Raw genomic sequence first — 17,029 nt, 5'->3', positions numbered from 1 at the left:
AAGCACAAAGCAAACACCAAGTACTGATGGAGCAGCCACAGCTTGGTTGTTAGAAGGACCACTAGTGACTGCTAAATGCCATCAGCTGGTTAAGGATAGCCAGTTACCATTTAATGGCTCCTCTGAGGTCCTGGGAAACTAACTCATAAAAAGCATCAGAGGCCCAGCACATTGCTTTGTTTAACTGGCCACAAAGGCCTTTAACTGAGCATGCCAGAGCCTGGGCTCTCTGCTACAAATGGATCTGGCTGAGCAAGACACACTTGCTGCAGCCCCTCTAAGGGAGGGAGTAACTTAATCTTCCTGCCTGCCCAGCCCTTGTTGTAGGTTAGACCCTACTTTTTTTTTTTTTTTTTTTTTTTTTCCCCACTCTGCTCTGGTAAAACCTCACCTGGAGTACTGCATCCAGCTCTGGAGCCCTCAGCACAAGGAGGACATGGACCTGATGGAGTGAGTCCAGAAAAGGGCTACAAAAACGATCAAGGGGCTGGAACACCTTTGCTATGAAGACAGGCTGATGGAGATGGGGTGGTTCAGCCTGGAGAAGAGAAGGCTCTGGGCAGCAGCCTTCCAGTACCTGAAGGGGGCTACAAGAAGGTTAGAAAGGGACTTTTTGCAAAGGCCTGCAGTGACATGATAAGGGCCAATGGTTTGAAAGTAGAGAAGAGTAGATTGGATGTTAGGAGGAAGTTCTTTACCATGAGGGTGTTGGAACACTGGAACAGGTTGTCCAGGGAGGCAGTTGAGGCCCCATCCCTGGAGATATTCAAGGCTGTGAGCAACCTGATCTAGTAGAAGATGTCCCTGCTGGCTACAGGGGGGTTGAACTAGATGGCCTTTGGAGATGCCTTCCAACCCAAACCATTCTATGATTTTCCTGCAGTCACAGTGGGATCCTGCAATTTGCTGCAAGGTTCTAAGCCCTTTATCTATTCAGATTCACTGCACACAGGTGACCCAGTGATCACCACCTTAACCACTGCTGCTCAGCTGAGATTCAAACCTGTGGAGCAATGGCAGTGCTTTCTGCCTCAGCATGATGCTCAGGGCAAGGAGTCTGCTTTTCTCATATTTAAATCTAGTGCCTGTTTTTAAGAGGTTTGCTAAGCACTGTGACAGTTTTGTAATACAGAGTCAAGCAAGATCATTTCTTGCATACTTTAAAACCATATTTAAGTACAACTAAGCTGCAAATGTTACTCTGTTAATGGCATTGTGGATAACATGCAAGAGACAATGTTCTTAAATCTTTTGGCTCTTACTTAGACCTACTCTGCTTGGGACAATGATGGAAAATAATTGTGCTCATGGATCCGTTCAAGCAAGCACACCAGGTGAGACAGAAGTAGTACTTCTTCCTCATGCTGATGGAGCATCCATCAAACCTCGCTTTGCAGCTGGCTTTGGTGGAGTATGAAAAAAAGATGTTTGCTCCTGCAGATTCAATGACCATGCTCCCCTACCACAAACCTTCCTGGTATGTTGAATAGTTTGAATTAAACCTTCATCCATGGCTTCCCAAGTGCAAGGGAAGCCATCAGTGTGCTGACTGGCCAGGCTGACGTGTGCCTCAGTGACAGGAACAAAAGCAGTGATGTGTGGAGCACAGAACAGGTGTGCTCAGTGGACTGCCTGTGTGAGCACCTCACACCAACACAGGCCTAACCTGCCCTCCTGGGTGAGCCAGCACCCATCCCTCCTGAAGCTGTGGTGCTCCTCTGAGAGCTGCAGGCATTCCTATCCCTCAGTGCCCTGCCTGCCACCAGAGGGCACGTTACAGCTGCACCTCTGCCTCGCTCCTTTACTGACTACTGGAAAGGTGACCTCTCTTCTACCACTTCCTCTCTTTCTTTTCCTCAGACTGGCCAAATCAGGCTTGACAAGAACAAGCCTGTACAATCCTGGTCACACTTGATCAGTTTTTTACTCTGGGCAAAGCACAAGGATTGTCAAAACCCTGTCCTTGCACAGGTTGCTTTCTAGTAACACACAGCCTGAATGCAGGGTCCCTTCCAATCTGGGAATTTTGGGAAGCACTACTGAGGCTGGAGATGGTACCAGCTTGAGTACCTCACTATGGTAAAGGGTGGGGAGAGCACATGTCAATGCAATGAATTCAGAAGTCCCCCCTGAAATGCTTAGACAGCTCCTAGTTAGAGTTGGTGTTGGGTGAGCACCTCCGTTTAGCTCAAGGACTAAAGTTGTCTCTTGGGCTTAAGCCTAAGCAGACTGGATTATCCTTGAGGTCCCTTCCAACCCTGACAATTCTATGATTCTATGCAAATGTGAGCAACACTTCACCTGAGTGACTGAAGGAGTCCCTGAGACTATGAGAGCCAGCCAGCCAGCACACTGCATTGAACTCCATGTGCAGGTAAGGAACATTTTCTCTATTATTTGTGTGCAACAGAGAATAATTCAGTGAGGAAAGGGGTTTCCAAAATTATCTACTTTTATAAAGTGTCTCAGTATTAGCCCTTTTCATTAGCTCTACTTGTGCTTATTTTTTGACTAGCAAACACTTACAAAAGGGAGAAGAAAAAATGAAGGAAATACAGGAAATATCTAATGAAAATAATTAAAAGGCAGAACAGAATTTGCATGGATCAGGACACTTACCTATAAGCAAGACTACTAATGCATCTGTAATGTAATAACCAAACAGGAAAGGCTTCTGCCAGACTTCCACACCCAAAGCAGCAGTGAGTAGATATGCTGCTATTAATACCTATGGAAAAAAGAGAACATATTTTCAGTCCTTTACTTCTAAAGGCACAGAATTTCACTTATGACCTTAATACATTGCAAGAGGGGGGGTGGGGGGGGGAAACCAACAAAAAAACCCAAACTGTTGTTTTCCTCCTGTCTCCACTTTACAGGACTTTGTGCTGCCACCTCAAAACAATTACTTCTAAGCAGCGAAGCAGCTCCTAGGGTCGTTGGCAAAGGATCTATAACATATGAGATGTGGTAAGTAAGCAACTTCCTTACTGATGTCTGTAGCTGTTTGCATGTGGTACATAAAAGCATGTGTCAAAGCAAGGCTTTTGACACTCTATCCCATAACATCTTTGTCAAAGTTACTGGTCAAAAGCTAAGTATGTTAATCAGCTATAAACTTACGAGTGTTTTTAAAGGCACTATTGATTAAAAAGTGATCATTAAAATGTACAGCAGTGTCCCTAAGTGCAATTGAATAATCCTAATCAAGAGAAGGCAACCTAGTTATTTATCCATCTCTCTGGCATCAATCAATCAGCACTTTCCAGGTATAAATTGAGTCTTGAGAAAGCAAAAATAATTACAACCTTCTGTAGAAAGTCCTGATTAAATAACACAAGTTACAGGCTGCCCAGCAAGTTACTATCAGATGTACACAGCTTTGGATTCCAACCCATGGCAGTATCTGCCAGGCAGAGTTTTGGCTTGCCAAGACCTTGTCTATGAGGAGGCAAGAGTACTTAAGGCTGACAAAATCTGGCATGGTGTTCATTTGCAGGCTCCTTGGCATGGACAGCAGGACAGCTGGCTTCAGAGCAACAGCTGCATTAGGGGAATAGTTTTATTAGGAGAATATTAAAATTTTCAGGAGAAAATAATTTTTTAAACAATATAGAGGATGTCTGTGAAAATTAACATATGGCAGGAAGCCTTTCTCTGGGAAGCTTTGTCAATTTGCAGGTATTGGCCTTGTGACAAGATGTATTCAACAACATAGCAAGAGTTTCTTTTCTAGTTTTCTCTTCAGCCTGTGAATTTTGGGGTTTGTGCTTACTTGACAAAAATTGCCTAGAGGCTGTGGTGCAAGGAGGCTCCTCTCCAGGCATCTCTTTCTGCCCACAGAGGACTCAGTAGGAGATAGCTCCTTGTGCTGGAGGGAGGAGATCCCAGAAGTTTTCATTGCTGCAGAGACCTCCTCCTTGATTCTGGATCCACAAATGTAACAGTCCTCTGACCAAGCATCTCTCAGACACACTACAACCATTTTTCAAATTTACACACCACAGTTTCCTATAAATGTCTGTCTGCTGTAATCAAAGCTAATTGGAGTACCAATTACAGCCCAGCTACTGTAATTAGGTTACCAATTCTGACGAGTCATCAAGTTGCAGAAAAATGTGATCTGCATAAGTCCCACAAATTTCTCTAACTATAATGAGATTTTTTTTTTTTTTTTTCCTGAGGAACAGCAGCTCTTGCTCCAGCAGAATTAATGGGGAGGCAGCAAGTGGGCTGTCTGTGTTGCACACAGCAGAGCTGACTCAGCAGCACTGTCCTGGGAGCTACATGCCAGGTCAGCAGTTATCTATTTACACACTTGTAACAATTACTGTATTTCCTGAGCTTTGTGGGGATAATGAAGTCCAAAGTTCCTGGCTGCCATCAATTTTAAAAGCAGAAGCAGGGGACCAGACCACCTGAATGTCTGCCATGCCAATGCAATAGCATCACGTTGTCAGTGAAATTACTTCAGACAGAGCAGAGCAGCACATTTGTGCAGCAATCCAGCTAGGAATGCCGTGGAGGAAACAATCAACTAAACACCAGGAACCAGTCTGGAAGCAGCTTGCAAGTGCTCCCACACTCTCTGCCTCTGAATGTGACTATGGGAATACCAGGCAGAGAAATGTTGGGGTCAAAAAACAGAAAGAGGAACATAACCTTTCCTACTCATCAGCAGCTATTTGCTGATGTCCTCAGAATCCTCTCCCCCAAGCAGCTGGAGATGAAGAGCTACCTTTAACAATGCCCACATGACAGAAAACTTGCTGAATGGGCTTACAAAACAAGAGCAAGGCACTGTTTGTAGGGGAATTACAACCTTCCACTAGACTAGTTAGTACAAGTGAGAAAAAACAGGTTATGTACTTTCTGGTGTATGTGAAATGTAGTTTGGACTAATGGGAAAACACCACCTTGATCCACAGAGCCTGTCTTGTCTTTGTTCACAGGCATTCACCACTCCAAAAGCTAATTTTTACAGATGGAAAATTGGCATCCAGACATTTCAACAGGGCAATCTTCCACCACTGTCCATGACTGCTCTGTAGAGCATTAAAAAAAGAATCCTTATATTTATTTGCTTATCATTTTGCCTGTAGGCAAACGATCACAGAAGTTACTAGAAAGCAAGCATGCAGGACAGCAATTCAGCATCAGAGGGGAACAGGAAATAGCACTTGTTAGCACCTTGCATCCAAATTCATCAAAGCAGTTTACAAACTGCACTGAGATTCATCCTCACCACAAATCTGTCAGGCAAGGAAATGTTATTGCCAGTATTTCCCAGATGGGAAAGCAGTGACAGAGGCACAGGTCACTAGAAGACACTGACAGAGTTAACAGTAGTGCTCCACGAGCTGATACCCACTCCCACATTCAACCACTCATCCTGTTTGGATGCTGTAGCAATCCCAAAGAGCTTCCTAGCCATTCACATGTGTATTGACAGTCAGCAACAAGCGAAATTGAGTTGCACACAGCTATTCCTCTCCTGCTGGAAGAACTTCACTAAGAAGCCTTACACAGCCATGGCTGAAACTTGCAGACCAGCTGGCTGCCTAATGTCTTAGTCCTGAGCCAACTTCTTCTCCCAGAACCTATTTTCTAGGGGACAAAACAGATGCACCACAGCTGGACCACCACCTCTGAGTTGTTCTCAAACCACTGGATTCTGATTATATTTACAGCAATACATCTGTAGCCATTAATTCCAATACTCCATTTCCATTAAAAGACATATTTGAGTATTTGTCAAACTTCTTTTCAATGATGTATATTTAGCTGTACTTTTCATCTCATGTCTGTGACAGGAAGCTCAGAAGGCTGGGACCATGTCCTTCAGGCAGCAAGACCTTGGCTATCTAAGAAACAAATAATGCAGCCCAGGAATCCCAGCAGAGGGGTGCAATCAGCTTCTAACTTCTGCTACTCATTTGTGCACTGAGGCCACCACTCATCATGGCACCCTGGCTGTTTCTGAAGAGGTTCACTTTAAGGTAGGGCTGTAAGTCAATCAAGAACTCAGCTGGGGACTGGCTGTGGGTTGATAAGTAATTCAGGCTACTGACCACCACTCCCAGAGAGGAAACCTCTAATGGTATGAGTGACTTCTTTTTTTATCCCCCAAGGATAAAGTTCACCTGACAACAGTTAATGCTCTCTGTAAAGGTATACTGCTGTTTCCATTGTCACATCTGGTGTAAGAGGTGGTAGAACTGAGAAGGTCTAGTATTGGTTAATTAATACTACTTGGATTAAATCACGTTGTGCCTCAGAACCTACTGTTAGTGGGGAAATGGCTTATGGCTTCAGACAGCATAATAATTTTTGTTAATGCCACAAACCAAATGCAGTTAACTGACATCCTCATGAGCACTTTCTGACTGCTAGGCTTGCTGCAAGCCTTTCTCTTTCTTCAAGGCAATGAATCTCTGATGTTGGCAATTTGCTTGCAAGCATCCCTTCTGTGCAAATGCAGGAAATATTTCTGAATTACTTCTAGAGTTATGCTATTTGACATCCAAAACCCTGGCCAAATATATTTGCCTGGAGCTCTATTTTTCTATTTCTGTAATATTATGAAACCACTAACACAGTTTAAAAAAATAAATAAATTTTAAAAAACAAAGCCAAACCAGGAATGATAAATACTTACCACTTGGCTTATATCGTATCCCCAAGGAAGAAAAAGAACTCCTGTGTTGTATTTCTCCCAGTGTGAACACATAAAGTTAAACAAGACAATGCTTAAATACATATACATGGTATATACAGAAACTCCAGTCTTCCCATTGTCTCGGGAACAGACAGAAAAAAAAGAAAGCACAAAAATGGAGGTAGCCCAGCTATCCAGCCCATGGTCAAATAATTCTCCCAGAGGAGTACTGGATTGAGTCCTTCGAGCATGTTTCCCATCTATGGAGTCTGGAAGGATTGGGAAAGGAGAAGAAACAAAGAATTAGAGCACAGCAAAAGGACTTCCTTCACATACACTTCATTACTGTCACACATAACAGGGGGAAAACACACCACGAACAGCAAGCTGAAGCACAGCAGTCCCTTCAATACCAACAGGTTAGGATTGCAGCACAGCAATGGCAGTACAGCAATTTCTTTCCTCTAATCCCCGGGTCTGAGTCTATCCTTCTGCTGTTTTTTAATTGCTCTGTACCTTTCCTTTGCTTCTGTCCACACCTCTTCTTTTCCACTGTCAGTTTCCCCTACTTTCAAACCAGTCAGGTGTCACTGCAGCATGTACTCAGCACCAGTGAAGCTGCACCTCGAATACTGTGTTTAGTTTTTGGTCCCTCACTACAAGGATACTGAGGTGCTAGAGCACATCCAAAGAAGGGCAATGATGCTGGTGGAGGGTCTGGAGAACAGGTCTGATGAGGAGCTGAGGAAACTGGACTTGTTTAGTCAGGAGAATGGGGCTGAGGACTGACCTTATTACTCTCTATGACTACCTGAAAGGAGGTTGTAGTGAGACAGGGAAATGATCTCCATGTAACAAGCAATAGGATGAGAGGAAATGGCCTCAAGTTGTGCCAAGGGAAGTTTTGGTTGGATATTAGGAAAAATTTCATCATGAAAAGGAGTGTCAATCACTGGAACAGTCTGCCCAGGAAAGTGGTGGAGTCACCATCCCTGGAGGTAATTAAAAGCTGTGAATATGTGGTGCTGAAGGACATGGTTTAGCAGTGAACTTGGCAGTGCTAGGTTAATGGTTGGACTTGATGATCTTAAAGGTCTTTTCCAACCTAAATGGTTCTATGTTCATAAAATATTGGCTTCAGTTATCAAGTAGCAGTGGTGGAGTTTTCAAGGGCAGTGGTGGAGTCATCATCCCTGTTTAAGCAGCATGTGGGCTTAGCGCTTAGGGATGTGGTTTAGCATTGACCCTTCAGTGCTGGATTGAAGGTTGGACCTGGATGATCTTTGAGGTCTCTTCCAAATGGATGTTTTCTGTGATTTCTGTGATTCTCTATTTTTTTTTTTTCTGTCCTTACCTCAGTTCTTACACTAAATGCCACCTTCCTTGGAAGCTTTAGAAAGATATTTGTAATTACTGGACAGGACAAGAGGAAATGGCCTCAAGTTGCACCAGGACAGGTTCAGACTGACATGAGGAAAAATTTCTTCACTGAAAGGGTTGTCACGCCCTGGAATAGGCTGCCCAAGGAAGTTCTATAAGCTAGCTATAGCTAACAATTATTAGCTGTTGATAGCATTAGTAACCCAAAACTGCCTAGAGATACAACTCAGCAGAGTGAGACCAAAGACTTCACAGCTGCTATAGATCATATGCTACTTACTTCTCTAAATTATTTGGCAGTACTCTGAGTTTTGTTTAATGTAAATATACTTCAGGGCTCTAAATCAGGAAAGCATGAGATTTCTTCTTGTGCAGATTTTAGGTTGTCTCCCTGTTGTGATACCCAACCAGCTGTGAGATGTCCTCCACTCAAATACAAATCTCTTGAGGCAGTTCTCACGACTCTGAAAATTAAAGAACTCCTATAGAGGATTTCAGATGTGCCTTGCTCCCTTCTAGAGCCACACTCTCTCTCTATTAACATTAGCCCTGAACTGTCAGCATCTTACTGAAATCTCCAGATGGAAAACTCTGTAAGTCTGAGGTTATTTGAACAGTCTTGCTATAAATGTAGAAATTCTTTAGTCTGTTAAAGGATGCTTCTGAAACTTAACTAGCAAATAGAAATGTAAACACTCCTAAAAACAGTTTATGGTATTCTATATTTCAAGAATATCTCTGCCAAATCAGACACAATTCAGTTACTTGGGTTATACTTTTTAAAAATGACAATGACAGAAGATTCATCTCTTCATAAAATATTGCAGGTTGTTGCAAAAGAATATTCCCATTGGATACTAAAATATGCCCATCACAGGGAAAGAGTGGTTTTCATTTTGCAGGAAATTCAGCTTTACTAAAGTGTTAGGCTTTTAATGGTGTCATGAAATACAGGAAAAACACAGGAGAAAAACACAGGAAGTGTATAACATATATAAAATTGAATTTTCACAAACCTTTACCCATGTTTTCTAGCTTTTTAAGATACTGAAAATATTTTTCTGGTCCAGGTTTCAGTTTGAAATCCTTCACACCAACAATGTGCACCATTTTTTCAATAGTGGGCATACACTGCCCCACATCTTTATAGATTTAGAATTCCTGTATTATGATTTTGTTTCATAAAGGGTGATAAATCTTCACTTTTATTACAGTTGACACAATTTTTAAATAGTGGGATTCAAAATAACAGCACAGAGCACTTCATTTTATGGAAAGGGGAAAGATACCAAACCACCTTAACAAATTCGAGGGGGAAGAAAGAGCAGCCTGTTAGAGAATTTGGAGAGACTGTGTCATTAAAAAGAAGCTGAGAGAGAATAAAGCTGCATATTTGCTTAGTTATTATGGCTCTTTGCAGTCTTCTAAAGGGAAAACTTTGGCCATGCAGAATTAAATCTGAGACTAAATATTTCATATAGTGGCTTGGACAGCAGACATAAAGATCTATATATACATCAATTCCTTGTGGCTTCAGCTGTCAACATCACACTCCTTGTTTTCCAAGCATGAAGAACTGGAGGCCTCCCTGGCAAATAGCATCTCAGAAACTGAATTTCCAATGAGCTTGCTGGGGTGTCACACACTAACAGCTCCAAGATGTAATTTCTGTTTGTGAAACAATAGGCACTTCATTACATTCCATACAATTACATAAAGAAACTGCTGCTTCTGCTAATCATTATAGAGAGCTGTTAGGGAACTCTGACTGGTAGTCAGCTCCCAGGGACAGCTGTCCTGGTGATTTTTAAGGTACAAATAAGAAGAAATACTGGACAAAGTAATTTTGGCACAAGCTCACCACTTGAGTAGAAATGCCAAGGCATTTATCATGCAGAAGGAGATGTTTGGGCAAGGGGATGCCCACCGGTTAATCAGGATGGCTCTACATGCCTGAATCTGACACCAAAAGTGGCCAGCATCCTTCCACAACACTGCAGTGTACATCTACAACATGCTTATATGTGGCCTGGATCTGTGCCTTCACACCACTGTACAGCAAGGAGCAGTGTTGTTAGAAATACAGTCATGGGATGGTATAAAAAGTAAAAATGGAATATGAAAGTAAGGTGTAGGTGTTCTGGGAGAAAACAGCAACAGGAAGGAAAACCAACAGTACTTCCCCCTTGTAAGAAACTGGAGGCCTGTCACCACACTCACACCATCAGTCCTGACACATGCCCTAAGTACTGAAGTGCTTAACAGTTTGACACACAATACACCCAGTTCCCTTTTTCTCTGCTTTCCCCTTTATTTTCCCTGTCTTTGAAAGCACTTTCTGCTAATGACAGTGTAAGGGAGTTTCTCAGAACATCATCACTGGGGAGCAAAGATTTCTATGAAACCCAACAGCAATGACTGCTGCTATGTAATGATATCCCTTGTTCCTCTCAAACAATTTGAAATTCCAAGAGGGATAAGAACTGCAACCAGAGAACCCCTAATATACAAGTTTAAATGTTGTTGTTTGGGGATTTTCAAGCCTTATGAATGTTTTTTGGTGTGGACTTTTTTTTTTTTAATCTCAGAGAACTGTCCTGGAGAGAAAATAAGAATTTATCCACAATGCCTCTTCATCTCAATGTCAGCACTAGAGAACTAGTAGATACAACTATATGAAGCTGACAGACATGCAAAATTATTTTGTTGTACTTTACCTAAAGCATAAGCACAGAAGGTGGTAAAAGCACTGAACAGCCACACCCAGGTGGGGACAAGTCCAGGACTGGTACCTGAAATAAATGAGGTAGGGAGGCTGTGGTTAGCATCAGAGAAACCCACCAAAATAAGCTATATACACATGTGAACAAACTGCCACTGCCTAGCCAGCAGGATGAAAAAGTCATTTAGTGAGCTCTATCAAAGCAGCAATGAGCAGGCTTGAATCTGTTTACAGCATGAGCATGCTTGAATCTGTTTACACCAGAAGAGAAGATGAAATAGAGGGGTTTTGGTCATTAAATGACTCTAGTATTGCACAAAATAATGACAGCAACTAGGCACAAAATTTCACAGGTCATGGAACACCTATCCCTCTCCAAATTTGTTAATCTTTATGTAATAGCTAAAGAATTTTTTTTTTTATAAGCAGTTTTCAAGCATAATCGTTATTATTAGCACCAATGTGGGGGGGGTGTAGCACTTTTACCATACAGATCCATACAGAAAAATGTTGTCCTTAGGCTAGGACAGATATTAGCACTTTATTTTCCCCTTGAAAAAAAAAATTAAAAAAAAATAAAGGAAAGCTGAATTAGAGATAGCCCAGGGTTCTGTTATTGCTCTGCTGCTAGCAATAACCCAAGGTTACTGTTGCTCTAAAAAAGAAATCAATCCTTTTTCCAAAGAGCATTCTATTTAATTTAAACACAATCCAATAAGGACTAAACCAGCACTAAACTGGAAGTGTAAAAAAAACCTCTCAGGTTCCTGGCACTCAGCACCAAACACAGGGAACAGCTGCACACAGAGGGGTGTCCTTGCTGAGCAGGGAGATGCCAGTATCTAAAGCAGTGTGCTGGGCACCTTTCTCTGACTGCCTCCCTCACCTTGTCACTCTGAAATAAAGATGGAGTTCCTGACTCCTAGCTGCAAGTTTGCAAACTGCAGAATGAAAACCAGCTGTCCAGGAAATTAAGCCTTTTATTTCTGATCCTAGGTATGGGTTTGATACATGATACTCAAAAGGCTCATTAGGTTGCATGAACGTTTTCAATCACTTGAGAAATGGTGGGCACTGCTCTTGTGTGAAATCGAGAAGAGGCTTGCAAACTACACAGAGGTCTCAGCTCTGACACACTTAATCACCATTTCAAACATCTTCAAGTTCAGTGTGTGTCTACTGGGAATGTGTCAGAATGAAATTATCCCATTTAAAGATCTCTGCTGGATGCTATTTTATTACAGGCCTGCACTGATACAAAACCTAAGCATTTAAGGATAGGGTCAGGTAATTACATAACATGCTGGTCCTGAAACCTCAGTGCTCATACAGGATTATTTTTGACCCAAAACTGCTATCAAATATCTCTGCCTCCAGAATCGTTGTGATAAATGTGTAAACAGCTCACACCAAAGCTACCTCCTGCACATGACTGCAGGCATAAGAAATTAAAGGCAGGGGAAAAAAAAGAAAAAGAAAAAAAAAAAAGCCCAAACATAATTGTTTCAGGAAATAAAAGTATTCAGTCTTCACCAAAGTGCCTACATTAAAGAAAAGCAAATATTTTTATATATTAGTCACCTAGGAGATGCTTACTAATTTCTGCAAGCTCCAACAGCTGGTCTGAGAAACCCAGAAATTAATGTCCCCTACACTCAGGAGCAATCAGCTCCAAAAAGCTTTTAATTTGGTCTGCCATGTGGAACAAATATGGGCTTGGACTTTGACAGTCATGATTTTAGGAGATATTTATTTAGAAACTATTTCCTCTTCGTCTAGAAGTAGTCTTGAATGGAGTGGAGTGTGGAGTAATGAAAAGAATCATTCAGGTATTAGGAAATATGAAACCAATGAAAAATGTATGAAGAACAGTAAGGTGGGTTTTGGCTGTGTATTTAAGTCCTGAAATACACTTCAAATAAGATGAGATACTATCACAAACTTCAAGCAGCACATGCTGAAACCCATATTGAGGGATGAAATTAAAATTTGCAATAAAATTATCTGAATTTATAACATCAAATCCTCCTACATGCAGATGGAGCCTCATGAAGGGGATGAATGGAAGATTCAAGCATCTGACACCTTCTTGTATCGTTCAGAACTATGACATAAGCAGATCACTAACTCTGAACAATTAACACTGTGAGGATATTTACCTGAGGCAGTGTAGTCCCAGTCATAAAAAGAGATTAGAAAATAATTAACTAAAATCATGACAAATCCAGAGAATGTTAACAGGTTGGGAGCAATCCACAAAGGCACTATCTGTTAAAAAAGAAAAGAAAACAAAACAAACCAGAACAGAACAGATCTAAGAAAAATTATCTTTCAAATCTTCAGTCCTGTTTTAGTTCCATATTGCATGTGTTTTACCAGGAAAGGAGGAGCCTGTGCACAACATCAGCAATGTTCACATCTTTGCATATTTTCCCATTTTCAAACTAAAATACAGTTTTCATCTCTGACATTTATTCTCCGTTATAATCCTTTAGCCTGCCTTGTGTGACTGCAGCAGAAATGTCATCTGAAAATGTTTTTTCTTCCTATGTCATACACTAGCTTTATCTTCCCAGCCACCACATGATTGTGTGTCTCGCAGCTGAAAGCAGGCTGCAGCACCCCAGTGTGGTAACTCAGCATCCACCTGGCAGGGGTTTTTTAAAGTGTTCTATTCCCATGCTGTAACAAGGAAATTTTCTTCTTCTAGAAGACATCAATAATGTGCACCTCTAAGGATCAACAGAATCAGACCCTGAGTGCATTACCCTTTTAGATTCAGATGATCTCCCTGTTACAAACAGCTCCATACTTCTCTAGATAGTAACTTACTTCAGGGTCTCCCTCTTTAGTCATAGAATCATAGAATGGTTTGGGTTGAAAGGGACCTGCAAAGGCCATCTAGTCCAAGTCCCCAAGCAGGGACATCCTCAGGTTGCCCAGAGCCTTGTCAAGCCTGACCTTTAATATCTCCCCAGATGGGGCCTCGACTGCCTCCCTGAGCAACCTGTTCCAGTGTCATAAATGATGCAGACACCATTAATACCTGTGACCTTGTAGGGTGCTGAAAAGGCCTCTCTGCCTTCACCTAACCTTTGTCCAGTTAACTGTTCTCAGCCATTCATCCCTTGTGACTTCAAGGTATTCCTTACACTGCAACAGGGATCCTTTTGGTAACGTTTTCCCTAGTAACAGTTTTTCAGACAAAATTTTCTGTATGATTTTTAGAAGATATTTCCAGACATACTAAACCATGTCCCTCAGCACCACCTCTCTGGGTCCTTCAAACTCTTGCAGGGCTAGGAGTTCAACCACCTCCCTGGAAGCCTGTTCCAGGGTTTTAGAACTGCTTCATTGAAAAATCATCTAATACCCAAGCTAATCCTCCCCTGGTGCAACTTGAGGCCATTTGCACTCATAACTCAAGGTCAAGCACCATTCATCACCCACTCTTTATCAGAGCTGCTCAGCTTTTTATGGTTCAGTGGACCAGTGATCCAGGGCATGTAATGTGCCTACTGACTCTAGGAAATAAGGACAGGCACTGAAGATATTCTAGATTGGTCTCTTTTAATCTAAAACATAGATCAAAACAGTGTGTTAAGGCAACCTGAGGATGAAGCATTAACATGAACATACAGATGCCATCCAATGTATTGGTTTTAAATGACTGATTTCTCCTGTATGATTCATAACAACTGTTGACTATTAAATCAAGTGAAGTGCCACAACTGTCTGCTTTCTAATTAGGCTCATCATTCTATATAGGCACAATGTCATTATTAAGTTATTACAAGAAGTAATCTATGCTTGCACAGTGCAACAAGATGAGGTTATTTTAATCCACTTTCTTGCTAACATCATGCATTTTAAGAAGGAAACCACCAAAGGACAGTTTGTTATACTTGCAATCCCTTTGCCTAGTAGACACACCAGGAAAAACAGTTGCATGAAATGGGTCCCCAGCAAAAGAGCCTCTCCTGCATTTAAACCCCTAAGCACACTCCTTTGATCCTTACCAAACCTAATCTGTCCAGGTACTTGGAAAGTACTCCAGATGCAAAACCCCTTTTGTTATATTTCAGACCCCTTTCTCTTTTGGTTGGCATTATGCCACCATCACCCTATTTCAGAACTCAAAAATTACAGGATGTAAGAGATTAAGCTATTAAACACATTGGAAAAACATAGCCTGAGTTACCAGTATCCTGGATACTGGTAGAAGGATACCTTGTGACCTTTATTATCTAATTAACAGAGAGCAGAAGTCTAATACATCAACACACTCCATGATTACTGCAACTGGAGGTGCCACTGGGGAGAATCACATCTGCTCTCTGGCCAAGCCACCATATCCTGGAACATTTTAAAAAACTTTTAGTCACACAAATTACTACCCAATTTCTGCTCTAACAGGTCTACAGCCCTTCATGCTAAAAGCCTTAATACAAACACTAAATGTTTTAATATAATCCACTGTCTGGATACTAAACAGTAAAGTACACATATTTATACAAAGCTCTGTTCAAACTCGAAATATTCCTTAACTAAGTCACTTGAGAGCACTAAAATTCTACTCATGCTTAATTCTAGCGATAATCAAAGTTCATAAAGTCAACAGAGGAGGAGTTAATTGACTTCAGTGAAGCTGGCACACACCTGCATATCCCAGTGGGATTTCCTCCTTTTCCTCTCATTGTCCTGCACAAATGTGATTTCTCATGAACACAAATAGAGGAGGAATATTCAGTTTGTGAAGCAGCTAAGTGATACTACCCATTAGCTGTCAGCGTAGCTGTGCTTTTTTACAAAATGGAAATCTTAATTAAAGGCAAAAGTATGGAGCATTGAATTAATGACAGATGAAATACCTATAGCTGCATAGCCAGAACAGTTTTAAATGACACGTAGAGAAAGTTAATCGTTGCTCTTTAGTTTCATGTTAACTGTTATTACAGATTGATACAGGGTGGAAAAGCTGCCTTGGATCTCAGAACACTTCAAGCCCATTACAGCATCCAGGCATGAAACATTGCCCTTCACTTTCTGCTTTAGCACTAGAATTAACATGCTTCTGAAGCACATCCATCCAAAAATCACACTCAAACTGACACAGGCACATGACACAATACATAAAGAAGATGTCCTTGGAAGAGGAAAGAGAGGAAGGTAATGCTCAGATGTTCCAGAGGAATTTCTAATGTCAATACACAAATTCTTTGCTTTCCTAGCATCCCTACCACAGGTAAATGACCTGGGCTAAGACAACATGTTTTCAGTTCTTATGTCTGTCAACATCCCAGCTCATAAATTGTCACACATTCTCTGCATCTCTCTTCATCTCTCATAAGATAGGAAATATATCATATAATGAATGATGTCTCATAACACATCTTCCAATGAATTCTGTGTTATGGAATATTCAAAAACGTGTGTTGCAATTAGGACTAATTTGACATATCAAAGGCCAGACACAATTCCCTAGCCTCTGTTCTTTCTTTTGTTTGTTTGTTTGGTTGGTTGGTTTGTTTTGTTTTTTCTTCTTTTTGGCTTGGCTTTGTGCATTTCAGGCTGGTTTTTTAACTCCTCTGGAATCTGGTAAAAGTAGTCCCTGTGGAATGTTTATTTTCACCAGATTAGAAACTAAGAGATAATTGATTTGCATCTGCAAATAGATGCATTAGGATGTCTGAAGTGAGAGGAAATCCCAGATACCAAGAAGCACATTTGCACTGCCCCATTCTGAATGAAGGTATGACATGGAATGCCTCTTTTTCTTAAAATATTATCCCAGGTTTACTGTATCTCCCTATTCCTATGTACAGTTCTATTTATCTAGAAATAAGATGATATATTGTAAAATGTGAATTCAATGTTAAAATCTAGATAACAGAATATTATATCCTAGATAGAAGGTGAATGCCCATGGATCACCTAACCCAAAGTTTAAATGCAGAGTAAAGCCTCTGCTCATCTCTCATGTTGGGACTTCAGAGTCCTGGGGGGGGACATTTCTACCTCATTGTTTCCATTGCCATCATAATATTGAGGAAAGCAGAGTCTCTGAACTGAATTATTGAATTCATTTTCATGTATTTGAATTGCTTTTCTCTCACATCGTGTTCAGGTTTTAATTCTTGTTAGGTGATATGAACACTTTCATGAAATTATGTTGAGGTTATGAACAGGAGATTGTGATTTTCATGCTATATCATAGAATGGTTTGGGTTGGAAGGGACCTCCAAAGGTCATGTAGTCCAACCCTCTCT

General features: G+C 41.2%; 1 protein-coding gene across 1 annotated transcript in view; it reads right to left on the bottom strand.

Annotated features, from left to right (window-relative positions):
• The window catches only part of LOC128977207 (ethanolaminephosphotransferase 1-like), a 40,452-nt gene that overhangs the window by 15,324 nt on the left and 8,099 nt on the right, over positions 1-17,029 (bottom strand). The window contains exons 3-6 of the mRNA XM_054394699.1: positions 12,920-13,028; positions 10,756-10,830; positions 6,659-6,927; positions 2,620-2,728 (exon numbers count right to left, since the gene is read on the bottom strand). Coding sequence (XP_054250674.1) covers positions 2,620-2,728; positions 6,659-6,927; positions 10,756-10,830; positions 12,920-13,028 — 562 coding nt within the window. The remainder of the gene's footprint in view (positions 1-2,619; positions 2,729-6,658; positions 6,928-10,755; positions 10,831-12,919; positions 13,029-17,029) is intronic.

The sequence above is a fragment of the Indicator indicator genome, chromosome 31, assembly GCF_027791375.1.
Source record: "Indicator indicator isolate 239-I01 chromosome 31, UM_Iind_1.1, whole genome shotgun sequence".
NCBI classification, from domain to species: Eukaryota; Metazoa; Chordata; class Aves; order Piciformes; family Indicatoridae; genus Indicator; species Indicator indicator.
Note: the sequence above shows the minus strand (reverse complement) of the source record. Positions and strands in the feature narration are given on the sequence as shown.